Here is a 26,185-nt window from a genome sequence, read left to right on the forward strand (position 1 = left end):
CATTATCCAATGTTTGTTCCAAAATTAGACGTTTTCCTTTTTCAACAACAACATTGTTGTCAACTTTTCCTCTTACTGGTGATCGTCCGAACATTCACACAAATGACTATGCTCAGAAACAGGATGGTCTTCAACTGAAATGTTAGGTTGACAAAATGATGGTCGATCACAGAACAGTGTCGATTCTCGTAACTTAGAAATAATAAAGACCTACATGTACATGAATTCTTTTCCACCCCATAATTAGTATATAGTATTTTAGAGTACAACTTCAAAAGTCCAGTCTTTTTTCAGACGTCTTCCAGTTTTAGAAGCAGCGATGCTCATAATTAACTACAAATTACACAGTAGAATAACTTTAGCTTACAGCGAAAACGCTTTTAAACACGTCTTTGCTGACTTTGAAGTTTTTATGATTTTGAGTGAAATATCAACCATACCAACAAATATTGAACGGTTCTAATAAAACTAAGCTTCTCATTTAGTGCTTGATTTATGATCAAGCAATTGCGTTGACATTCCCTTTAGCCTCAGCTGCACTTTGTTTTCATTTTAATTCATAAATGTTAGACTAAGAAAATCTGGAGTTATCAAAAATAGTTAAAGGATATGTTTTTTGTTGATCCCGTCCTCTATTTATTGTACATTTGTTTTCAACTCCAAGCCTAATTTACAGATTACAATGTGGGGCTGCAGAATCTTGGCATTTTCACAGAAATCTTGTTCTGGCAACACAACACATGTCACAAGTGATATAATAAACAAGTCAACATTCATTGCCCTCTTGCTGCATGTTTTGGTGTTTCTATGACTTTTCTTCAGCCTTTGTTTTCAGAAACAAAAAGATCGGTGACCAGGTCTGTTTTTACTCCTACGGCTGTGTTCCCAGCCTTTAACCAGGATGTATGGATACTTTTGGAAGGTTTTCCACTGGCATTTTCTGTGTTTTCACAGAAATCTTTTGACCATCGTACATGGTTTCCTTGACAGCTTTCTTATCAGTAAAGGAGGAGAGAAAATCCTGAAAACTCTACCACTTTAAAATGTGTGTAATGTCGTTCCATCAGGACAGTCTTGTTGACAATGTCACCAGTTCACTGCGAAACGCTATCCACAGAATCAATGAAATAATCAGTTAAGTTCCTGAAATGAGAAAATGTACCCAGTGTCATTAGCCATGGGAATCCGCTCTGTTATTCAGTCGTTTTGGAAAAACTTGCTCACAACATGTTTTCTCAGTGTTGCTCTGATAAATCTGATCCTCGTTGGACACACTGGTCATGAGGCTATGAGACTGGGATAACATAACTGTGAAGAATGTGCTGTTCTGAAGTCAGAGTATAACAAATCAGAATTATGGGTTTCATGTCAGGAAGTAAGTCCTGGTCTATGCATAAATACACACTTTATGGTTGCTTTGACATCAGTGTCATTTTCAGTTTTATTGCCTCAGCAAATAAAACAATGAATCATACTTTTATTGAATGAAGTCTGTAACTCTAGAAGCGAGGAGTAAGCAGAAATGGAAAGGCTTTTCGAAATAAGTCATTCATGGAAATGTACAGGTCATAAATTGTAAATCGCAGAGATTTATGTGCCCCTGCTGTGTGTTCTTTCTTCACAGACAGGAGGTTCGAGAGAACTGTGTTCGCTGGAGGAAGAGGTTCACCTTTGTGTCCAAAATGAGCGCAAACCCCCACACCGGAGTCCTGGATCCCTCTGTCTGCAGGTTGTCAGTCAGGAAGGTACGACTTTTATACAACAGGTCAATCAGTGTCTATAAAAAACTATGATTTTAATTAGTTTTGACTTAAAGGTAGTCAGGTGATAATCATCTGAGCCATTCATTAACAAGATTTGACATGGAGCAGTACTGAACTACAAAAGAGATTAAGCAACAAATAAGCTATTTTTATGAACCACCATGTTTATGTTGAGTTTGAGTCATTTGACATCAGGTACAGTTGCAGGAATCCCCAGTACTGCCATGCTCTTAACTGCAAATATAATTGGATCACTGATCTAGAAGTAGTTAAAAGGTTGTCTGGAGCTATGCTGGAGCCGTACTGATTCACACTACTGTTCAACACATTTTGAATCAGCTGTTCTTCTTCCCTATTGAAATGGCTTTTGCCCCAAGAAAAGAATCAAATTATTCAAACTTGTTGCGTGGCACGTGGAATACTGTAAAGGCATAAATGACCCTTGACCAGTATAGAACCAACTCTTGTACCAATACCCAGCCCTGAAGAACTGCATCCACCAACAAACCAGATACAACCAAAATAAATGTACAGACTTTTGAGTCAGAGGTATATCCAGGATCCAGGATATTTCAGTGATGCTGAAATCTCCCATGTGAACGGCGCCTCGATGCCATGCTCTGAGGCACCCTGAGTGTGGTCTCAGCCTGTAATTTAACTCTCTCTTTGGGAGCCCTGTAATTGGAGGCCACTGTAATATGAAGTTGGATCAGTTGGATCACCAGTTCATTACTGTCTTCCTGTTTTCCCTGCAGGAACTCAAAGGAGGAAAAGCATATACGAAGGTAAGAGCTTGTGTCTCCCTATCATGTTCATGAAGGTTGCCGATGAGCTCCGTGTAAACCTTAATGCCACATTGTGTAAATATTAGCATTTCTCGCTGCACTTTGTCAAGCTCTGCACTAGCAGGGCTTGACAATAAATCAAAAAATGCGTCCTCCCTACGTTCACTTTTGCCCGGAATCTGCAGAACATCCTGCCAACACTTCTCTAACCGTAACTGTAAGAGCTCCTACCAATGAGTCACGTCTCGTGCAATGAAATTACAAGGTCAAACCCCTCAAGGTCGATAAACTTTTGTTGATCCGTGGACGTTGTTGCCGGACAGGAACCGTTTCCTCTGTTTTCCCCTATTCTCATTTAGGTTTCCTTTTGCTAAATATATACCCAGCTTCCCTCTTTAGAAGTTGGCTTCCTTTTTAAATACACACCTGTGAAAACAGAAGCTCCTCAAGAAAAGGGAAACCTGGAGAATGAAGCATGGGAACATTTAGATTGAGAGGAGCTGTAAATTGTAGTTCATTTAAAAATAACATCCCAAATGAGCTTCAGACAAAGGCAGTTTCCACACGGCAAGAAGCTGTGAGGTTATTTTTAAAGGTAAAGTCATGTAGGCATGTAGGGTCCATTTCAGTGTTACCTTCTAAATCTGGATCTCTAATGCTGGTTTCAGAATCAGGATCAGAATACCTTTATTCGTCCACAGGGGAAAGTTTCATTGTTCACACCAAGTAAAGAGCCAAAGATAGCTTATATTATTAAGAAGCATATTCAAAATAAAAGTAGAATTTACCAGTTAAGCCCCATGCAACATCTAGCAAGAAACAGTGTCTAAGGGCTTCTTAACATTTAACAAACTATGAATGTCTCATACCCACTTAACGGGGAAGAAACTCAGCTATCAGACAATATTAAACCATTTTTAGCTAAACAAACAGAAGGGTAATAACAAGCCTCCTGAATTAGCCCTGAGCGAAACTGTAGAAATACAGAACTCACGTAGAAATACTTTATTACTTATCGGATCTGCACAAACAAGATATCAGCTAGCAAGCTGAATTCCACAGATTATATAGGTATTAGTATCATCACTGAGAGACCAAAACTTGCGGCAGGGGAAGCAAACCCAGACAACACAGCTTAACGGGACCAAAACGGAAAATAACGTTGTTTTCTGATCAAAAGTTGTGTTCAATGGCATTAAAACGCATAAAACGCTGCTGAGGTTAATCCAATGTGTCTGTGTCACTTTTAAATGATTACTGATAATCCATCAAAATATTTATGGCAAAAAAACTGAGTTTTCATATATAGCTGCTATGATAGCTACGAGAGTGTATGACAAGCTTCCGGTTTTGGGCATTCTGCTGTGCAGCACTCATTCACCAATGGGTAATGTGTAGATGGATTTGAGGAACTTCCCTTCGATTCTATTGGCTCTAACGGTTTAAAAAGAGGTGTCAATCATCAAAATCGACCAAGGGGGGGCCAGAGATATGGAAAATCCACCCAAATGACCCCAGAAGTGGTTTTTTTTCTCCAAATCTCTCTAAAAAGGTCAATGTCACTTGTTTTGCATCAATCTTGATACAGGGTACTTATTATATGTTGTACTTTGGATTCCTAAAGCTTTTAGTCTACTATCCCATCATTCAAGGGTAGTTTACTTTTTACTATAAGTAATGGTTTATTTTTTGGACGGACACTATAATTTAAATTTGTTTTTTGTTTTTACTATGTTCAATCTGAATTTACTTTAAAATAAAAAACATCTATATTGATTCTGACTTTTCTACATCCAACTCACAGGTTTATCATTACTTTGAGAGAAAGATTATTAATTTTCCCCTTTTAGAAGTGAAGTTATAGTCATTTGTTCTGGGAATGTCATTTTCGAGCCTGAGACCTGAAAAACAGGCTTGGGGCTTAACTGGTTAACACAATTTACAATTTACACACATCCAGGAAATTAGAATAATAGGGCCTCTTTACTGAATTGTTTTATTTATGTAGTAAGAAACCACAATTATAGACCATGTAAAGTTGTTTTTGTTCAGCTTTTTGTGCCGTTACAGCTCGTCCTAACTCCCCCTTTCTCTGTGACTATTTTCCCATTTATTTTTCAAACAAGGTTCTGAATCTTTTGATTTTTGGGAGGGTAAAGGGAGAAAAAGATTACAAACAGACTGCATCATGCAGGGACAGGCCGTCCTAATACCTTTCCAGAGTGCACACTGTGTAGGTGTGCCATAGATTCCAAGGATTTGTTCCCAAATGTGATACTATAATCAGTGTTGCTCTGGCCTTCCTTTCATGATTTTCTCACTGGCTGTATATCCAGAGAATATAACCAGCTACCTTTTAAAAACATGTAACATGTAATTCTCTTCATCAATTCAACAAAAATATAGGTTTGATGTCTGTTAAGAGTGACATGTGGTTTCTAAACCCTGTCAATATATAAAGACTTCAGAAGCTTGTGACTTTTTTTAACGACGGTAATTTAGTAAATGATGGGTGTCACAGAGATCTCTCATGCCAAAAATAAAATGCCAATGAACCCGTCCATTAGTGAATCTAGAATTAACTTGTTTTCTTCTTTTTCACTCAGCTGGGCTTCACAGACCTCAACATGGCGGAGTTTGCGGGTTCTGGCTCCACTGTGCGCTGCTGTCTGCTGGAAGGATACGACACCAAGAACACACGGCAGGACAACTCTATACTGAAGGCAAGGAGAAGGGTGTTCGGGACAAAAAAAGACAAAAAGTCTGTTCCCTCACTGTAGAAACAGGAATTTTATTGTGTCGTAAATGTGATGCCTGACGCAAGCTAAATCATTAACTCTGACACTTTGAACCTTTTCATTGATTGCTTCCACTCCACGAGTTTAATCAGAAGAGACCTGATTGGAAAGGTAGAGGATCAATAGGCTCTTTGTCATGTCAACCTGGTGACTTCTGTTTAAAGTGCTTTGGTGTTTCTGTCCAAAGGACAAACAAACAGTGGGTTGTCTAAATGATGCACACTCTAAAATGCACAGAATAGAGTGGTGCAGTGACGAGTCCTAAAACCCGGAAGTGAGTTAGCATTTTACCACTACCGGTTCCCTCGTCTCAGAGCCAATGGGATTTCTCCCTAGGATTTTGGAAAAGAGCTGGAAATAAGGTCTGTGGTTGAGACAAATTTAAGAGACGGATCACGTTTTGTTCTATGACATTAAATACATCAGCAGTGACCCCCACTGGTGATTTCTGAAGAGTTTACGTGGTCTGAAAACGATGGTTGTTAACAAGTGGCTGAATAGGACTACAGAAGTTGAGGACGTTGTACATCATTACACCGAACACGTAAACACTCCTGCTAAGTTTGTTTGCCCTGTTCTGCTTGAAAGCAAGTATCTGCGCTCTTGCAAACTGTTAAAACAAACGCTTCAACTTGTAACATTTTGAATCTGTATTTTTGAATATGGATCTTAAGTTGGCGTGACGTTGAAGCAGCTGCTGAAGTTAGTTTATAGCATAACGTTAGCATTTTGCTTCTGGCGATTAGATTTATGATTAGAAAATTATAAAAGTAGGGTAAACATGTGGAGATTATCCGGCTGAACAAACGTGCATTTATCTAACAGGTTCGTTTTTTTCCACAGACCTTATTTCCAGCTATTTTCCAAAATCCCTATGGAGAAATCTCATTGCTTTTTTGTCGAGGGAACCCGAGCGCAGCTTACTTCCGGGTAAATAGTCATCCCTGCACCACTCTATAAGTAAAAAGGTTCTTTAATAGACCAATATACTATTTAAAAGATATAAATTTAGGATTTTATATATATTCTAAAGTTAACATTTTAGAATATTGGGAAGATCCACTTGGGATGCAACTATTGGGATGTATTTTTCGTAAAGATAACCTTGGAATAAAATGATTATTAACTTATTTATCTTTTTTTAAACTTTAAATAGCTTTGCTATAACATACGGTAGGCACATCAGAGCATTTACAAGTAGGGAGTCAAATATTTAACGCCCAAGACAATATTCTAAGTATTGCTCAACACCTGGGTAAGAAAAAAAAACAAACACAGAAAAGATTAATAAATAAATAAGGAATAATAAAGCTACTGCACTTTCTCCTCACCACAATAAGCCCAATGTCCTTACCGATCTAAAGGAGGCAAAACCTTAATCTCGGGTTGTTGGGTAATCCTCCTTACAAATGGGAAAATAGGGCCCCATGTTTCCTAAATGATTTAGTGGTTTTAGACTCTTGGCTAAACAAAATAAAAGCACTTTGAAGACATCTAAACCCAAAAGTCAACATCAACACCAAACGAAAAGCAGTCATCTTCACACACAGCTGAACAGTTTAATGTCTCTGTGGGTAAAGGAGCTTCTGGATCATTCTCTCTGCAGCGCCACCCAGAGGCCGTCAGGATACACTGCGCTGTAAAAACAAAGAGCCAAGACAGTCACGAGTAACTCTGTCATCTCATTCCTCTGGAAGACATACTGTTAACTCGTACGTCAGTGAGCTTACTGGGAAAGCACTCCACGCTTTTCCAGTTCCTTAACAGACATTTGGGTCAAAACATGCACTTTGACTCTTCTTAATAGCACAAATATAGGTTAATCAATAGGAACTGAAAAAAACATGTTTGTTAAATTGTGTGGTAAAATGTATTTGTATGTCTTTTTAAAGGTGATAATTGGGATGACCCTCCTGTCTGGAGATCCGTGTTTTAAGACGTGAGTATTTGAAAGAGTGTGAGATATACGATGTGCTTTATTCATGTCTCAGTCAGTTCTCAATGTATAGTACACAAAGTTCATCACAGAGCGTCTATCACATCAGCCTGTTGCTCTCAATATTAGTTTGCTTACCATTTTAACATTGTTATCTGATGGAGATCAGACTGGAACTGGAGTAGTAGAAGTGTGTAGAAGTATTGTGTGTTTATATACATTAATATGCAGTTGTATCTTAATTACAGTTCTTTCTATACCCACTAATTTCAGGGTACTTTATTGTAACTTTGTTAAAACTTTATACGCCAAAGTTGTGTGGGTTCTTTTTCCTCTGTTGTTGTTGGAAACATTAACAATGGAAAAGTTAGTAACACTGAATTTCTGGATTTAAAGCTGATCAATATAAACCAAGCCATACATTCTCCACTTGATTAACTGCAGATATTTTTAATAGTGAATCTGTAAAGTTACATTGTTTTTCTGTTGATGGAGTTCTGCATACATTATAATTGGTTTCCTTGTGTTTTAAGGACATTTGTAACCTTTTAACCAGATTGTTGAACATCATATTTCCACTCGTCCGTCCTTTATTGCTGCAATGACTCAGTTCCCCCCGCAGGCAATCCAATGAATGTGAAGAGGCTGCCAAGCTAAGCAGCTCTGTGCTCATTTCATATTTTCCAGACTGATAACTTGTGTTTACTTTTTTCCTGCAGGCCTCCCTGCGCAGCCAAATCCATCTCCATCCCGGGACAAGAGCACACCCTGCAGCTGGACTGTAAGGGGGAGGGAACGGCCGAGCCCGGGCCTGCTGGGGGGGTCTCTCTGGGCCGAGCTTCCAAGCCTCGACCCTCCATCATCAGCTCAGGTACAGCTCAGGTCTCAGCTGAAGCATTTAAAGAGGATTCTTTTAGTCTGTATTGTACTCCGAGACTAGGTTACATTTTGAATCTGGTCCAAATCTGGAAGACTACACATTTATCTTAAACGGTGTCAAAAAGACATGAGGTTAAGAAGTAGTACGAAAACATCTGATACAGTCTTGAGTCTTAGATATTGGCTAAGCCCCTCAGCGATAAGAGTTTTTCAATCAGAGACATAACTTCCTGGAAGAAGTAAAACAAAAAAGAATCATTGTCCTTGCTGGCAATGTTTAGGAATTCTTCATTTTGAAACAAAATACTTAAAAAAACAACAGGTTTTATTTCAACAAAAGGTAGTTTACAAAGGCAGTTGCTAAAAAACAGTTTGCATTTACAGAAACAGAAGTAAACAAAGACTGCTTGATGTCTGATCCTGCAGAGGAAGCAACTAAATAAACATTTTGACATGAAATAAATATATGTGAGGTGGTAACCATTTAGTTGTTTCTTGTTTTGGTGCCTTCAGGTCTCCTTGATGAATCAGAAGCCAGCCACTCCGGCCCTGCAGAAGGTTTTCTCTCTGGTCACTCTCGTAACTCCAGCTATGCCAGCCAGCACAGCAAAATCTCAGGTACAAGACTCACTAACAAATGTCTCATGTAGCCCTTTTTTGTGGGTCATTAAACTCTTTATTATACAAGACCTGTAGTTTTCCAATACTCCTGTAGGAAGTAACCTCGCCAAAGTATCGCGTTGATAATCTGTAATATTTTAAGGTCTCATCTGATTTCTTTTTAATAATAATATTATACTTAATTATACTTTTAATAGCACATAACCCATAATCAAGTCAAACTAGGGTAGGCAGGCAATGCAATAAAAGCATTTTTGAGCTTAGATTTAAAGAGGCCTTGTTATGCTTTTGGGGGTTTTCCCTTTCCTGTAGTGTGTTATATAGGTTTGTGTGCATGTAAATGGTCTGCAAAGGCTAAAATCCCAAAGTTCCCTCCAGAGGGAGTTTCTCTCACACACACTCCCCCCTGCCTGAAATGCCTCCGTTGGACTCTTTGTTTACTTCCATAACACAGTGACATCCCTTCTATTTGACTTCACTTCTATTGGCTAGCGCTCCAACACGTTTACATTACAGGCTTAAGGGTGGGACACTCAAGCATGTAAACATTCTCAGTAGAGGCACACAATTCATATATGAACCTGAAAAAGGGCAAAATATGTCCTCTTTAAATCTTTACAAAATCTAACATTGTCATGGCATTTTCTGTTGTGGCACTTTTAAATGTAGAGATACAGGTACATTGGTAGAGGAAGAGTGATGACAATCGCCTAAAGGTCTCTAGCTGTCACTGTTACTTTGTGTCCTACACACAATTTCTGGAACCCTTCATTTGCGCTTATCCCACTGGGTGTTAATGTATGGTCACATGGTCCACACATGTCTATTTGGCGAACCTGTTGACAGATGATTATATTTCTGTCACGTGGGGAACCCTTAAGGCTACTGAAAGCATACATTACAGTGTTAAGTGCACTATATATATATCCTATATGGGAATTTGTCTTGGTGCATAACGAAAAGAGTCAAGATAAGATACTGTATATAAAATAGAAAGTGGCCAGAATTACAATCAAAATGTATACTCAATCATGTTCTTTTTTTATGAAAAGAGAATAAATGTAACTAATAGTGTCCATGGTGTAATAAGTGTCATTTAAAGGAGTAGTTACTACAAAACTATATCAATTGTTTTGAGTACTCATGTCCCTAGGTTTTCTATGTAGTAGTCACATGTAGCTTGTATTAAATCATATAAACATGTCGCAGTAGAGGCACAGAATACATTTATGAACCTGAAGATGAGCATTATATGTCCTCTTTAAAATAAATAAATCGCTCAAAGCTTTGTAGTTTCTTATGTTTTTATTTTATTTCTTAATTGGACTACGCTCAGTTTTCCCTTTGCAATAACGTATGCAATACAATATTCTATGTTTATATTTGTTAGTGGTAGGTTGGCCTGCTATTTTGTATTCTACCTAAAAAAAGAAATATATTATATTAAAATATTTTTGTATTGCTTTTCCTTGTTAACATGCTGCTGTAGCAAAACAGTTTCTCCATTTTGGAATAATAAAGGATATCTAATCTAGTATAAGCCTGGGCATGGTGTTCCAGAGCCTGTTATCTCGAGAGCTGTCCTGACTGGAATAGACTGAAGGCCTCTGCCTGACCATATCAAAGTGCCAGCAGGGAAATACTGAGATACAAGATCGGAGCTACACCAACTACACCAACTATAGCGCGAGAAATATAACTCAACACTTTCTATACACAATACTCCCGTGATTGGTGATAAACAAAACTGATACCAGCGTCAAAGTTCCGTTAAGCGAGCTGTTGAGCATCGTAGTTGGCAACAATCAAGGTATAAGCGCAATAAACTGTGCTAGAATGTGAAATTACGTATCCGCAATCAAGCGTTGTCCTTCCCCACCTCCACGTAGCTCCATGAACGCAGCATAGTATTGGCTTGGTTTTTTGCGATCAGAATCAGAATCAGAATACCTTTATTAGTTCCCCAGGGGATACATTTACATTGTTACAGCAGACAAGAGCCAAATACAGCTTAATGTTACCTAAAGCATGCATAACAAAAGTAAAGATTAAAAAAAGAAATTATATATATTTTTAAAGTTACACATTTTACATAATACACACCCTGTAACAGTTCTGCGGATTTAGCAGCCAGGTATATCTTGCACAGTTTTTAACGGCATATATTGCACATATTGCAAATATTGCACATAGTTGGTATTTATCTGTTAATAATCAAAAGAACCATGAAATCAATTCTAAACTGACTCGAAGCCACTGTAAAGAGGAGACAAGTGTTGTGTTAAAAGCCTGTGTCCCTGCAGGTTACAGCACTGAGCACTCCTGCTCCTCCAGCCTGTCGGACCTCACACACCGCAGGAACACCTCGACAGGAAGCAGCGCCTCTGGGTGCGTGGCCTCCCCTGCTGACACCCCTGCAGAGGGCGACAAGGACGCCGGACGTCCAGAGAGACCCCCTCGACCTCCGCGGCCCATCTTACTCCCCAACAGGCCCTCCAGGTACGAACACAAAGTACAGTGCATAAGTCCTCTGCTCAGGAGAGCACTGTGGTTTGGCCTCTTACATTACATTGCATTTAGCTGACGCTTTTATCCAAAGCGACTTGCAATAAGTGAGCGACTTACAATCTAACTACACATGTATTTTTCATTTACTGTATTGATTCAGGAGGAAGCAGGACTCGGTGGAGAGTCACCCCTCTTGGGTAAACGACACCCGCATGGACGCAGATGATATTGTGGAGAAAATTGTTCAAAGCCAAAACTTTGCAGATGTCAACAACACTGAAGGTACAGTGGAGCACGATAAGATTCAGAGTAATCCAACATCAATAGTGCAGCTCTGTGTCATCCTTTTCTGTATGTTTTCCCTTTATTGTGAGTTTCAAAAGGACAAAAACAGTACTTAAAACAACAGCTGCACATTTGTATCTCAGTAGTGATTGCTTTACAGGTTAAAAGTAAATAAAAGCAGTCGCTATACTGTATACTGCTAAAAGGGGTTAATTACAGCCCGTGCACACTAAAGAGAACTAGATTTAAAGGGGCCTTATTATGCTTTTTGGGGTTTTCCCTTCCCTGTAGTGTGTTTATATAAAGTAGGTTTTTGTGCATGTAAATGGTCTGCAAAGGCTAAAATCCCTGAGTGGGATGGAGTTTCGTTCCCACACACTCAGCTCTGTGTTTTGTCTGCGTGTCGATGCCTCCTGGTTCCTTCAGCAGCAGCTCACTGTGTTTCTGTGTCTCTGGCTTTCAGACAGCAACCTGCGACTGTTTGTCAGCAGAGACGGAACCACTGCGCTCAGCGGCATCAGGCTCGGGAACAGGTGAGAGCTCGGTTATGACTTTCTATTATTGAGGTTTTTTTAAACACTTCCTCCGCTCTTTGTTTCTTCCTTCCAGATTGGAGTTGTAGCTATAGAGACATTTTCTATCGTTGTCTGTTTGTGGCGCTATACAGTTTCCTTGTCAAGAATTTGAGCAAAACCCCATAACGTTTTTAAAAAGTGTTGAAGTTTAGAAACACATATCTGGTCGGATTTAGTTTAAAGGGGCCCTATTGTGCTTTCCCTTCCCTGTTGTGTGTTTTTATAGCTGTTTGTGCATGTAATTGATCTGAACCTGAAAATGAGCATAATAATCCTTTTCAATTTAATTGGGTTGTTCCTGATTAAATACTTTTTGTTGATCTAAGATTGGATTAAATGTTTGCAGTTCTTGGCGCAGCTCTTTGCTTTAGACTCAAATACAGTGTGATACATTTAATGATTGGCTGTCATAGATGGTTAGGGACGATTCGGAAGTCCTTTGGAGGCAAATTCATGATTTATAGATTTTACTTGACTTGACTTTTACATAACATTTATTTAGCCGGCACTCTTATCCTTGGTGGGTACAATCCAAACAAATTGCAAAGAAATGCAGTACATAAACTTCCTGGTTTACGGAAACAAATTGACCACATCAACAGACTTTAACAAACTATATTCACTTTCAAGCATTAGTTTGGAAAAATAAATAAAAACTTGCAATAAACGAAATGTTTCAAAGCTTTAAAAAAGACTTAATTTGAAAGCCTACCCCCTTTTCTTATGACTGTCATCTGTTTGCCACTACACAATAAACTGTTAATAAATGTCCATGGTACCAATTAAAGTAAGGATTAAAGTGATGTAACTGCGATAACCCTCCAGCACATCAAACACACTAATGAACTTGTCCACACACACACTCTGACTCTGGTTCCTGTGTGTTCGGTGTCTGCAGGGTGTCTGCCGGCGGGTACGAGCCTGTGGTGATAGAGAGCCATTAGACCTGGAGCAGGAGCAGTGGATCGTGTCGTCTTCTGTCTCACTGGTTTCCCCGGAGCTTCAGCCGGTCTGATGCCGCGAGGGGGAGAAACCTCGTCAGTTTGCACTTTATGTGAAGTTTGTCTGCACTCCGTTCAGCTGTTTCTCTGCACAAATGTTTCTCTCGTACTGCCTTGTGGTGTGTTTACCTAACTAGATTTTGGATGGGATTTAGATCCAAAGAAGTCTGGAGATTTAAAGAGATAACACTTGATGGTAAATATGTTTTACCTGTAAGATGATAACAGATACAGACAGTAACATCATACATTTGTCTCTGGTTTTATTTTTCTGACTGATGCTCTATGCTAACTGTAGCATAAAAGGAGGGAAACGGTTAAACATTACGTCTGAGATGACTGATATTTTCTGTGTTTAAGTCCCCTTTTTAATACCAACCGCTTGAAGTACAGTATACTTACTTGTCGTATACTTTTTTTGCAGTTAGTATACAAATTAACAAAACGAAAAACACTTTTTTTTTATTTCTAAAAATGTAAGACTCTGAAATATTTGTGCTTACTTTGAGCCGCTCCTCTATTGCATTTCATTCTTTGAGTATGAATCATTTAGTCAATTAAACAATGTAAAGTCACTACAGACCAAAAATCTGCTCAGTTTTAGTATCTTATCTGTTTAAAATGGAGCATGCTTTCAAGCTGATATTGTTAGATAAAAAAATATTGGTGTCTTGTTAGGGCCTGCGTTAATTTAGGTAAAAAAGTTTAAAGTCGTTTCCTTTTCAGTTACTGTCAAGAATATTATGTCACTGCTCAAAAACAAATGATTGAATAGGACAGACTAGAGTTAAATCCACATGGTGTCCAACTTCAGTCAAATTCAAGCCACTTTCATTATAAATTCATTACTCAATTCCATTTTTTTAACAGATTTCTTTTGACACGTTCTACATCGTACTTAGCTCGATCCACTTTACCTTTCCACGTCTAGGTGGTCATGGTACATTTAATATCAAAAGGATATTTTAAGACTGACTGCCAGAGGACCATCTGTGGAGAACATGTGTGTGAGAAGTGACAGTAATGACATTACATTAGAGCTGAAAGAGACAGGAAGTCATTGCCGGCTAGCCCTGAGTGACTTCCTGATTTGCTGGCGACATATGGATGATTATGTTTCATGTTCACCAACGGTAGAAACCTGGCCAATTGACTACTTGATTTATTCTTCTGTCATAAACTGTGTTCTTCCCTCAACACTTGCAGGATGATATGTTCATCAGAAGTCATTTTTGTTAAAGCTTAAAGTAAAAGTTTAGAAAACCACTACAAAGATGCAAAAACTCTGAACCGCTTTAGTTTTTTTGTCTTTTTTTAGTTGTTGCTGTTCCCTGTTGATCGGGGAAAAGCAGTGGAACCACTTTGTGCCTGTAAAGTTTCTCTTGAATGATCCGGAAGCACCAGGAAATCTGTGAGTGCTAGTGATGGAGAGGAGAGAAATATTGTTTTCTTGTTCTATGTTGTAACGTGCAGGGGAATCCCATCCTATACTCACTGCATGTTGCTGCTCCATCTCCATGAAGGATGACTTGTTTATCATTTAGTTCTCCTCTCCATCCGAAGTTCAAACTGAATGTGAGGTCGATCTGAGAAACACAGTTCTGTGGTACAAACTGTTCTGGTTTTATTTTGAAAGACAGAGTTTAATCCATGAAGAGGGATTTCTGCAGACTCTAAAAGTCTTTGTTGCCCCCTGGTGGAGCAACGAGTCTGTGCTCATTTGGTGTTCACATGGATGTTTAGTTAGTTTGTTTACAGCTGTCTTCGGATGAACAAACACTAAAGTTGTGGAGAACACACACACACACACACACACACACACACACACACACACACACACACACACACACACACACACACACACACACACACACACACACACACCCAGCTGGCTGGTTGATGGGTTATTTTTATCAGTTTTTCCATTTGGGTTTTTACTCCAGATACTTTTCCACATAAAGTAAGAACAACATTTATTTTTGTCAAGAGTCTTAAAGTCAAATGTTTTCTTTTGTAAAAAGATAAAAAAGGAATAAGTCTTTATTTTCAAATGCAGGTTAAGTCCACTTGAGTTTAGTTGAATGACACAGATGTTATTTGCCAAGATTTGGCTCCAACTAAGGATATTCTACAATCATAAAGAGGGATAATCAGCACATTTTCAAACCAGCAAATGATTGTCTATTAAGCTTTAAAAAAAACAAAAAACTTTTATTGTCAACTTGTTTCCTTTCAAACAACAAATCGAAACATTGCTTAATTGCATCCGAAACAAATAAAATAATAATTTTGGCCTTGTTTACAAAGAAAATCGGCTTTTAAGACTCTGTTCTTCATCTGAAAACATACTTAAGGACAATATATTTTACGGTGAAGCTTTAGTTTTCCACCTTCCACATCTTCTTCACACTACACTGGTTGAATCCAGCTCATTATATAAAAGTTGAATCACTTTTCTTTACACTACCTGTTTGTATTTTTGCATCTGTTTGTTTATTAATCACGTGATTTCTCACCATTTTCGGGATGAGTCACTGACTGTAGTCTGAAATTGGGTTTACATCACCACAGCCTTTAGTATTCTTTTTAAAGCATTTATTTATATATTCTTTCCCCTTTTTAATCTTTTTATTTCTCATTGTCTGGAGGTTGTTAACAAGCTATGCACACAACTCACCTCCCTGAGTCTTTGATTTTTACAATTAGTAATTCTAACAAATTATTCTATTCCTACAAAGCTAGTATAACCTTATTTTATAGAGAATCTTTTTGTTATTTCTGCTGAAATGACTTTTAAACAATAAAAAGCTAATTAGAGTTTGTTTCTGTGTTGTGTTTTTAATCATCAGTGTTGTTCTAGCTCCTGTATCACAGTAACTTGACGGCATCATGCGTTTCCACAATGACATGAAGATGAGCTTTCTACAAAAATACACAATGTTCCTCAGGAATTTGTTTCCATATATTAAGTAACAATAAAGCATTACAAAAATACTCCAATACAAGTCAATATCCTGCATGGGAAATACTTCTTCATTTATGTTTTATAATTTAGAGCAGCTAAATGTACTATAAGCATTGTATTGAAAGCCATTTTTTCAAACACAACTGATACCTATAAATATTAGTTTAAACTTCTTTATGAACAGTTAGTTTAGTCCAGGTTTAAGGGGTCAATTAAGGGTTCGGGCCCCTCCAAAGGTCAAAAGATAAATCTGTGAGGTCATAGTATTATTAAAAGAAGAGAAAACAAAGCTTTAATTTCTTGGATAAAGTGTTTTCTTTCTTTGCTTCCTTGGGCAATGAAAGTTATTTAAGTAACTTTATTATATTGTTGTCAAACACTAAGAACCTAAACTACTTTTCTTTTACATTATAATTTAGATGACAATAACAAATCTGTGAGGCCAAATTCTGATAATATTGATAAGAATTCCCACACATTATTAAATCATTTTTGTTTCCCCAGAAGAGGGCGCTCTGCTCAACATTATTAATTCAGTGCAGGGAAACCCTTGAAATGAAATCATTTAAATATACTGAAAACTAGAGGAAATGTAGGTAGAACCTTTTGAGCTTTAGTTTCTTGAAGACTTAATCTCACAAATATTTATCAGAGGCATAAAATGATGCTCCCTGTGTGATAACATTTCCAGCAGTGGACTTGAGAGACACTTATGACAAGGACAGTCAAAATAGGAGCGAGCCAAGATCCAAAAATGGGATAACTAGGGCCAAAAGGGTGGGTGGAGGGGGTCTGGAGGACGGGTTTGGGCTGACAGCCCGGGGGCACGGCAGAGGACCAGGAAGGGGTCTCGGGCGACGGCCCGGGGGCAAGGCAGAGCTCATGGAGGGGGTCTCGGGCGGACGGCCCGGGGGCAAGGCAGAGTTCGAGTAGGGGCGAAGGCCACAGCGGGCAAACTCAGGGGGCCGGGCAGGAGGGCGAAAGCCGCAGCGGCAAAAGTCAGGCGGCCGGGCTCGAGGGCGAAAGCCGCTGGGGAACTCAGGAGGCCGGGCACAAGGTTGGGCAAGAAGGCGGCGACGGGACAGCTCCGGAGGGCGGGCACGAAGGCGGTGATGGGACAGCTCCGGAGGACGGGCAGAAGGCCAAACAGGACCCCCCGCTGGAACAGGTATCGGCGGGACCACCACCCTGCTGAAAAAAACAGCTTAGACCCAACATCGCCAACACCCAGTCAATATTAGGCTGGATTAGTTTTCTGGTTTAGAGGGGTTTTGGACACTTTAGCTGGTCAGGATAGCTGGTTTGGTCACAGTGGTCTAGCTGGTCACCATTAGCTGGTCGGGATAGCTGGTTTAGCTGGTAAAAGCTGGTGGTCACAGTGGTCTAGTAGCTGGTCACCTAATTAGCTGGTCAGGATAGCTGGTAAAAGCTGGTGGTCACAGTGTTCTAGCTGGTCACCATTAGCTGGTCAGACTTGTATGATCTTGAGTAGAACTTTAGCTGGGATTACTTGATGGTTAAGCTGGTCATATATGATGACGAAACACTCTCACCCAATTGCAGTAGCTCAATGAACATCTATCATTTCAGATCAGAGCACCTACCTTACCAGAAAGGTACCAGAATGTATTGTCTGTAAATAAATACTCATACATCAAATGATTAGAAGCAGGAAAATAATTTATAACACACAATGAACATTAACACAAATTTGAAAACACCCATTACTTCATATTTTTAAGCAGTTTCCTTCAACTGTTTCTTTCCGCTTTTCACAAGGTCCTGTATTTTTTGTGAAATGTAGTAACCGGCCAACTTCTCCCTCTCGGTCTTCTCCACGTTTTGTGAATTCAGCCATCCTCTGAAGCACTCTTGAAAAGAGAAAGGAAAAACAGATTAACTTTTAGCTTTGTGTTATGATTACTTAAATATGTGCACTGTGAGATGAAAAAGAAAAATGTATCAAATTTAGTTTTGAACATTCACTGTGATTGGGTCTATTGTCCACGCAATACACCGTATTTAATTTTTTCTTAATTTACATTATTTAATTTCATATTCTGTTCTTGTAAATATCATATTCTATTATATTAAATGTATATAAACTTTTTGCACTACTTTTTATTTTGTATTTTTGTATTTTGTTATATATGTTGCATTGTTGGAGGAGCTCAGGTCAGAAGAATTTCATTGACATTTCTACACTGTAGCTGCTGAGCATATGAGAATAAAACCTTTGAATCTTGAATCCAACACTTTTTTTTGTGGAAAATCCTAAATTGTAGGATAGTGATATTTTACTTTCAGAATCTACCTCCAGTGGATGTGTAGGATCTACAGTATGATAGATATATTACTTTACACCCGGAAGTATGTATTGTCATTCTTATTGTCGATAAATTGAGGGATATACGCTATATTTTATTAACACCAGTATGTACTTTATACATCCACCTCGAGTGTTTGTCTCTGAGTATGTACCGGAAATAATTTAATTTTAAAGTTCAACCGCATATTATATAGACTATATCAGCGCCACACCTGCGTAACACATGGCGCCTCTTGTCTGAATCATTTTTTAAGTGATTTGTAATCTATTCTTGTCGACTTGCAGCCTAATACAAAACTACCACTGCTTACCTCTAATGAGCCTTGGTAGAACAAGTGTCGAGTCATGGGGTCCAGGACTGACTGAAGACATGTGGAACAGAGTACATGCATGGTTTCGATGTACAGGAAACTGGAACTTTGAACAGGTGTTTTCATCTGTTCTGCCTGAGATTCACAAGTTCTTGATTAGGTGTTTGATGTGGGCTGGCATGATCCTTTCTGCAGCGATAAATAAAGAAACAAAGAAAACATTATTAATAATAGTAATGATGGTAACAACAATAATATTAGTATAACTATTTATATAGCACTTACACAATTGCAAAGTGATTTCTCACAACAAAAATAAACTCTCACTTCTTGTTAAGAGGGGTAGTGCAAGCTGTATGTGCTTATCAGCCAAAAAGATCAGAATACTTTTTTCAAGACAATTGTTCATGGTGATGTCACTAAAAACACATGATCACAAATATCCTCACACGAAAGTTAGTTTATCACATTATTAAGATGTGCAAATAAAAAGTAATGGTCTTTCTTCACACACTGTTATGTGATCATGAGTATTTTTGTACCAATGCCTTCAGACAGCCTTCTGGGTGCAACACCTCCCATTAAACACATGGGGGCAGCAGCGCTCCACTGACAGGAGTGAGCTACTACACGTGTAATTTCGTTATTAAATTCATATTCATTTATTGTTTCCATAGTTTTAAAGAATCTACTTGATTTTATTTAGTCATTCATGGTGTAGATATTGGGTGTTTCAATGTTTTTATATGCCTTTATTTAAAGCTCTTTGAATTTGCCTTAACAAATCACGTGATTCATAATGGAATGTGTGTGCGTAAATTACACTGGCAAGCACATGCAGTCACGTGTGCGAATGACGTATAGTTCTAGTTAATTGTGACGTATTTAGAATTCGAAAACACCAAAGGTAATTCTAGGGTTCTGGAAGGAAAGTGAAGTTCCATTTCATCTTCTGAACCCTCAACAGGCAGCAGACAGGACAGAAAGTTATATTAATCCTAGATATATAGATAGATATTCATTTATCTCCGACTACATTTACAGCCAGACTTCTTCATCAAACAGTATTACTTATTATCATTATTATCATTGCTTATTAGCACAAAGGCCAGACCATATTTATGTGACTTCCCCCTGAGTGGTCAACATTTTACTATACTAAATAGTTTAAAGGGTCAAAATAAGTAAATTAATATATGATAGCTTTTCCGTAGAAGCAGCTTTTCATCCTGTTTAGATATTGTGTTATTTTCTATCATTGGAACCTTTGAAAAAGCACATTTACAGCTAATAGTAGTTTAACAGTGGTGTTAACTTAAACCAAGGGCAACTACAATATTTGGAGAAGTTGTTTACAGTAGTAAAAGCTCTTTTGTTTGGTTTACAGTCATGTCACGGAGAAGCTCACGATTAGACTCCCAAGGATACTACAACAATGATGGACTACCAATCATTTGCTACAAGGAACACCTGAACAGGTAAGCTAAGGTGTGTGTGTGTGTGTGTGTGTGTGTGTGTGTGTGTGTGTGTGTGTGTGTGTGTGTGTGTGTGTGTGTGTGTGTGTGTGTGTGTGTGTGTGTGTGTGTGTGTGTAGCGCGCGCGCGTGTGTGTGTGTGTCTACAATTTTCATTATAGATCTTCAGACCTTTAACTTTTTATTTTATTTAAATTACATTCAGGGTTTCTAACAGCAGATGTTTGAGGACCTCTTCATGCAGTAGTAGAGCAGAGTCCACAAGCTACCTAGAAAGACACAAAACCAGCAACAGAAACATAAATAATAACATAATAACAAACATGGACAAGAACAGAAAGAGTTACAAAGACAGCAAGCAAATTAGTGACTATGACAGCAACGAAATGAGCGACTCCTACAGAAACGATGTCAACAACACAAGTAGTAACAGACACAGAAACAACAGGTTCTCCACTATATTCAACCAAAATATGTTTGGCTTTCTCTTCTTCATACTCGTCCTGTGTTTTGGTAAGTGTAACAAACAACTCTATCAACTTTAGTTCCTCAGCTTTTTACTTTTATATTTTCTGTCTTTTGAAGAACAAATGTCTCTGACCTGTTTCTTCTATTCTTTGTGTCTCTCCATCTACCAGGATTTGCATGCAGAGAAGAGTTTCTCAGATTAAACAAAGACACAATGACCAACTTCAAGGGTCAAGGTAAGACATTAAAATCATATTTATCATTTTCATCAGCAAACAAACTAGTGACAGTGACAGCAACACAATTAGCAACAGAAACGTTGACAGCTTCTTAAACACTTTCATATTGTCTATCTTTTGAAAATCGTGAAAAAAAACGGTTTCTTTTATGCTTTGTTTCCCTCCATCCTTTAGTAAACACATTAAATGAAGAGATTCTCAGATTAAACAAAGTCCTGAACTCCCTGCAATTGGTGGCGGACACTATGCCCAACTTCGCTCTGGAGAGTCAAGGTAAGACATTAAAATCATATGTATCATTTTCATTAGCAAACAAACTAGTGACAGTGACAGCAACACAATTAGCAACAGAAACATTGACAGCTTCTTAAACACTTTCATATTGTCTATCTTTTGAAAATCGTGAAAAAACCCGGTTTCTTTTATGCTTTGTTTCCCTCCATCCTTTAGTAAACACATTAAATGAAGAGATTCTCAGATTAAACAAAGTCCTGAACTCCCTGCAACCGGTGGCGGACACTATGCCCAACTTCGCTCTGGAGAGTCAACGTAAGACATTTAAATCATATGTATCATTTTCATCTGTTAGATTGTAATATCCAAAAATATTTTTAACTTTGAGAACGATTGTATCTCACTCACTTTGTGCGTGTGTTTTTTCTGTGCAGAGGCAAGAGTTTTACTTGATCAGTCTTCACAAACGTACTCCACACGAGGAAGCTGCGCCTATCTTTTTGGAATGTTTTGTAAACGACCTGTACACCCAAGGACAGTCCTTCAGGTAGGATCTACAAACACCAAAACAAATGGCAAATTATAGAAAGGTTTGGGATTTTTAAGCAACCTACCATCTCAACTCTATTTTTATACTCTTTCTTCACTCAGGGAGGCTCACCCCCGGCTGTAGGACGGTGCTGGCCCTTTGAAGGTGGGCGGGGGCATTTATTCATCACCCTGTCACACCCAGTCTACATCAGCCATGTGACACTAGGTCACATTTCAAAGAACTTGTCCCCAACTGGCATCATTCCTAGCGCCCCAAAGACGTTTTCTGTCTATGTAAGTCACAGATGTATCATTGTTACATTACAGATGTTCAGTTTAAGTGGGAACAACAAGGTGTTCAACTGTGTCTCTATATTCCTCTCTTGCAGGGCATGAATACTTTAGATGACAAAGGAACCTATCTAGGAACCTCTCTGTATGATCAGGACGGGGACGCAACACAAACTTTTGAGCTACCTGTGAGTATTACACTATGCAATAAACACATGTACATTCTTCTTTTTTCACCACACAAGCTGAAATATTAAGAGTAGTAACAGTTTGTCATTAAATAATTTGTTTTCCCATACTGTCAGTTTTTACTCAACAAGCTGTTTCTGCCTCTTTTCTCACATCTCCTAGGATCATGGAAAAGGTTGTCTTCAAATACGTGAAACTACAAGTTGAGAGCAACTGGGTCACCCCGACTACACCTGGGGGACAACGGCAGAGGGCACGGAAGCGGCAGAAGGACAGACAGGAAGGAGGCAGGCAGGGACGGGACCGGCTGGGGGGGGAAGGAGCAAGCAGGCAGAGGAGGAGGAGGATGAGGAGAGGAGGAACAGAGGAGGAGGAGGAGGAGGAGGAGGAGGGAGGAGGAGGAGGAGAGGACCAGAGGAGGAGGAGGAGGACCACAGGGAGGAGGAGAGGTAGGAGTGAGGAGGAGGAGGAGGGAGTAGGGAGAACCAGAGGAGGAGGAGAGGAGGAACAGAGAGGAGGAGGAGGAGGAGGAGGAGGAGGAGGAGGAGGGAGGGAGGAGGAGGAGGAGGGAGGAGAGAGGAGGAGGAGGAGGAGGAGGGAGGAGGAGGAGGAGGAGAGGAGGAGAGGAGGAGGAGAGGAGGAGGAGGAGAGGAGGAGAGGAGGAGGGAGGAGGAGGAGGAACAGAGAGGAGGAGGAGAGGAGGAGAGGAGGACCACAGGAGGAGGAGAGGAGGAGCAGAGGAGGAGGAGGAGAGAGGACCAGAGGAGGAGGAGGAGAGGAGAGAGGAACAGAGGAGGAGGAGGAGGAGGGGAGGAACAGGGAGGAGGAGGGAGGAGGAGGAGGAGGAGGAGGAGAAGGAGGGAGGAGGAGGAGGAGGAACAGGAGGAGAGGAGGAGGAGGAACAGGAGGAGGAGGAGGAGGACCAGAGGAGGAGGAGCAGGAGGACCAGAGGAGGAGAAGAAGGAGGAGGAGGAGGAGGAACAGAGGAGGAGAAGAGGAGGAGGGGAGGACCACAGGAGGAGAGATGAGGAACACAGGAGGAGGAGGAGGACAGGAGGAACACAGGAGGAGGAGGAGAGGAGGAGCAGAGAGGAACAGAGGAGGAGGACCAGAGGATAGAGAGTGAACACAGGAGGATAGGAGGAGGAGGAACAGAGGATAGAGGATGATGAGGATTATGATTAACACATTAGTATATTATTAACACATTATTATTATTATTAACATATTATATGATGACCAGAAGTATGATTATACCATATTATTATTATATTATTATTATATTATTATTAACATAGGGGCGCCAAAAACACCACCAATTTAAAACTCAAGAATGGATGGACGAAATAATTTTTTTTAAATTGCGATAGCATAAAATGAGCTTCGGACGCAAAACTTGGGACACACGTCACAGCCCACGACCTTTTCGAGAATGTAAAAAAACTACTTTAAAAAACTGCTCACTAGCGCCCCCTATTGTGTGGTAGTCACATATAGTTTCTCAGAACTTCACAACATTTTTGCAAACTCCTCCTAGGGGAATGATCGGAAAAATTCCAATCCAGGACAACTTCAGCCCCTATCCAAAATGATGCTAAATTGTGAAGCCAAATTTTGATAGCTCAATCGTGGAGGTCGTAAGCCAACAGCGAATACACCATTTTTGACGATTTACATGTCACAAATTAATCCAAACTACTCGCATACAGTTTTACCGATATTCATGAAACGCTGTATATACATTGCTCTTATGAATCTGGACATATTTCAAATTGCCTTCCATTAGCCCCGCCCCCCAGAAAGTTGGCAATTTTCAAAAATGTGTGTTTTTCATGCATTTTCAGCACATTTATGCAAACTCCTCCTAGGGAAATGTTCGGGAAAATTCCAATCCAGGACAAGTTAAGCGCATATCCAATGTCATGCTACATTGAGAAGGAATAGTCTTTCGCTCGAACGGGGAGCTCGTAGGCTAACGGACAATGTACAAGTAACCACGTAAGCCATGCTACTGATGCTGGACAGTTTTTCAGTGGGTGCACAATAAACGGCAACATACACATTAATGTAAATAAATAGCCAAATAATGGATCAACGCTCTCTGTCTAATATGTTCGCTAGCTGTTGTTAGTGTTGTTGCATAGCAACCACCTCGCACTATGTTTCGTGCAGAAGGCAACAGAGGGACTATTTTATTTTGAACATCATTATTTACTAATAAAAACTATTTAAATTAGAGTGTGTATTTTTCTTTCATATTCCCACACTTGGTAACCGTTTTATAAAAGCAATAGCTCACTTCAGGCCGTGATATATGCTCATTATATCACAGCTAAGGGGGTTGTCGACCCTCCGCTTCGCGTCGGGCCGAACCACGCCCCTTAGCTGTGATATAATGAGCATATACCACGGCCTGTCGTGAGCTATTGCTTAATTATTACATGGCTTAGTCTCCTAGGGAAATGTTCGGGAAAATTCCAATCCAGGACAAGTTAAGCGCATATCCAATGTCATGCTACATTGAGAAGGAATAGTCTTTCGCTCGAACGGGGAGCTCGTAGGCTAACGGACAATGTACAATTTTTGACCATTTATATGTCAGATAAGCTACTGAGACCTGCCTGTCTGCCTGCCACATCAACTCACACACACACACACACACACACACACACACACACACACACACACACACACACACACACACACACACACACACACACACACACACACACACACACACACACACACACACACACACACACACACGTTGTTAGTCCAACAACGCCCTTTGCTAGCGGCATATTCATTACAACAGACACCTATACACTCCACAACACACACCTTCTCGCTGTACAACACACACATATAAAGCATATAATAAATATCAGGCTACAGCCCTTGTATATTTTATTATGTGAAGCACTATATGGTTTCATGAAAAATATCTACTGTTTATTTGTAGATATCTCCTAAAGTCTACAAATAAAGTGTGAAATGTAGGCCTGTTACATATATTATTGAGCAATATATATTATACACACTGTTCTGCTTTCTGCACTGACCTCAGCAGCTGTTCTCACTGTAAACATCACGTCACAATGAAAGCAGTTGTATTAAAATAAAATAGCCTAACATCCAGGGGATTAGTGAGTAAACAAACGGTAAAGGGTAGAAAGTCTGATGCACATTTGATCATCTTAAATAACTTATAATCACAACGGGAACAGTTTGCAGAGCTGTGCTTCGTTGACATAAGTCCAGCCATGCGTCACGCCTCTTTTAAACATCACTGTTGGCTGAAATCGACTCCGGAGAATACATCAGTGTACCCTCGGTTATAGCTCCTCCAGAGAGACTCCTCTCTCCTCTCTCCTCTCTCCTCTAAATCAGTGTATCCTCGGTTACGGCTCCTCCAGAGAGACTCCTCGATAATCGATCCTCGACGAGCCTTTAGAGAATTTTTTTTCCTTCGAGACGGCGCGCCGACATCCGTTTCCGGGTCGCTGCCGGAGCACCTGGGAGTCTGGGGGTGTTTCTCAATCGCGAGTAAAGCTGCTTCAGAGCCACTATTTCAAGCATACTACGTCATCGAGTGCCGCCGAAGTACTGTTCCAATCTCCAGCATACTTGGAAATCTACCGAGCCCGGCGTACTCCGTTTGGAGAAATATCGAGGCTGCACATGAGTAGACTCCGCGGTCTTAAAATCCCCACAATGCTTTGCGCACGGACCAATTTCCCCAAATCTGTGGCAGAAGATGTAAGGCGGGGCCTCTCATATGACGCACACCTGCACACTTGCTAGCGTGTTCCACACTTCGTTTTCCGAATGCCAGGAAGTATTCTTGACTCTCTTCTGAAGCAAGATGCTCGGCAGACATGTGCTACCAAGCAAGCGTACTCGCGATTGAGAAACACCCTGGGGTTGCGGTCGAATACTCCAAAAAAACACCTCCTAAGTTCTAACCCTATCGTCTATTCGTTGACCTCGGAGTGAAACGTCA

At 39.8% G+C, this 26,185-nt stretch overlaps 2 protein-coding genes across 2 annotated transcripts; both read left to right on the forward strand.

Annotated features, from left to right (window-relative positions):
- Positions 1-1,624: 1,624 nt before the first annotated feature.
- Positions 1,625-15,969, forward strand: LOC117473170 (protein FAM102A-like; the record flags this gene model as incomplete). Its single annotated transcript, XM_034118675.1, is given in 10 exon segments — positions 1,625-1,745; positions 2,519-2,548; positions 5,155-5,271; positions 7,239-7,285; positions 8,002-8,153; positions 8,675-8,779; positions 11,086-11,281; positions 11,451-11,572; positions 12,039-12,108; positions 13,049-15,969. Coding segments are annotated over 10 exon segments (1,006 nt in total), but the record flags the coding sequence as incomplete, so codon positions are not given.
- A 3,893-nt stretch (positions 15,970-19,862) lies between these two features.
- On the forward strand, positions 19,863-22,532 carry LOC117472601 (SUN domain-containing protein 3-like). The gene is made up of 9 exons (XM_034117898.1): positions 19,863-20,234; positions 20,436-20,743; positions 20,869-20,934; positions 21,112-21,210; positions 21,388-21,486; positions 21,606-21,718; positions 21,823-21,996; positions 22,092-22,181; positions 22,386-22,532. Exons 1-9 carry the CDS (start codon positions 20,146-20,148, stop codon positions 22,530-22,532), a joined length of 1,185 nt encoding a protein of 394 aa, XP_033973789.1. The 5' UTR covers positions 19,863-20,145.
- The last annotated feature ends 3,653 nt before the right edge of the window (positions 22,533-26,185 follow it).

The sequence above is a fragment of the Trematomus bernacchii genome, unplaced genomic scaffold (genome assembly GCF_902827165.1).
Source record: "Trematomus bernacchii unplaced genomic scaffold, fTreBer1.1, whole genome shotgun sequence".
Classification (NCBI taxonomy): domain Eukaryota; kingdom Metazoa; phylum Chordata; class Actinopteri; order Perciformes; family Nototheniidae; genus Trematomus; species Trematomus bernacchii.

Excerpts from the sequence above, each read along its gene's own strand:
- LOC117472601 (XM_034117898.1), top strand. The coding sequence starts at position 20,146 with ATGTCACGGAGAAGCTCACGATTAGACTCCCAAGGATACTACAACAAT. Across the intron at positions 20,744-20,868 it reads CATACTCGTCCTGTGTTTTG|GATTTGCATGCAGAGAAGAG; the intron begins GTAAGTGTAACA and ends TCCATCTACCAG. Across the intron at positions 20,935-21,111 it reads GACCAACTTCAAGGGTCAAG|TAAACACATTAAATGAAGAG; the intron begins GTAAGACATTAA and ends TCCATCCTTTAG.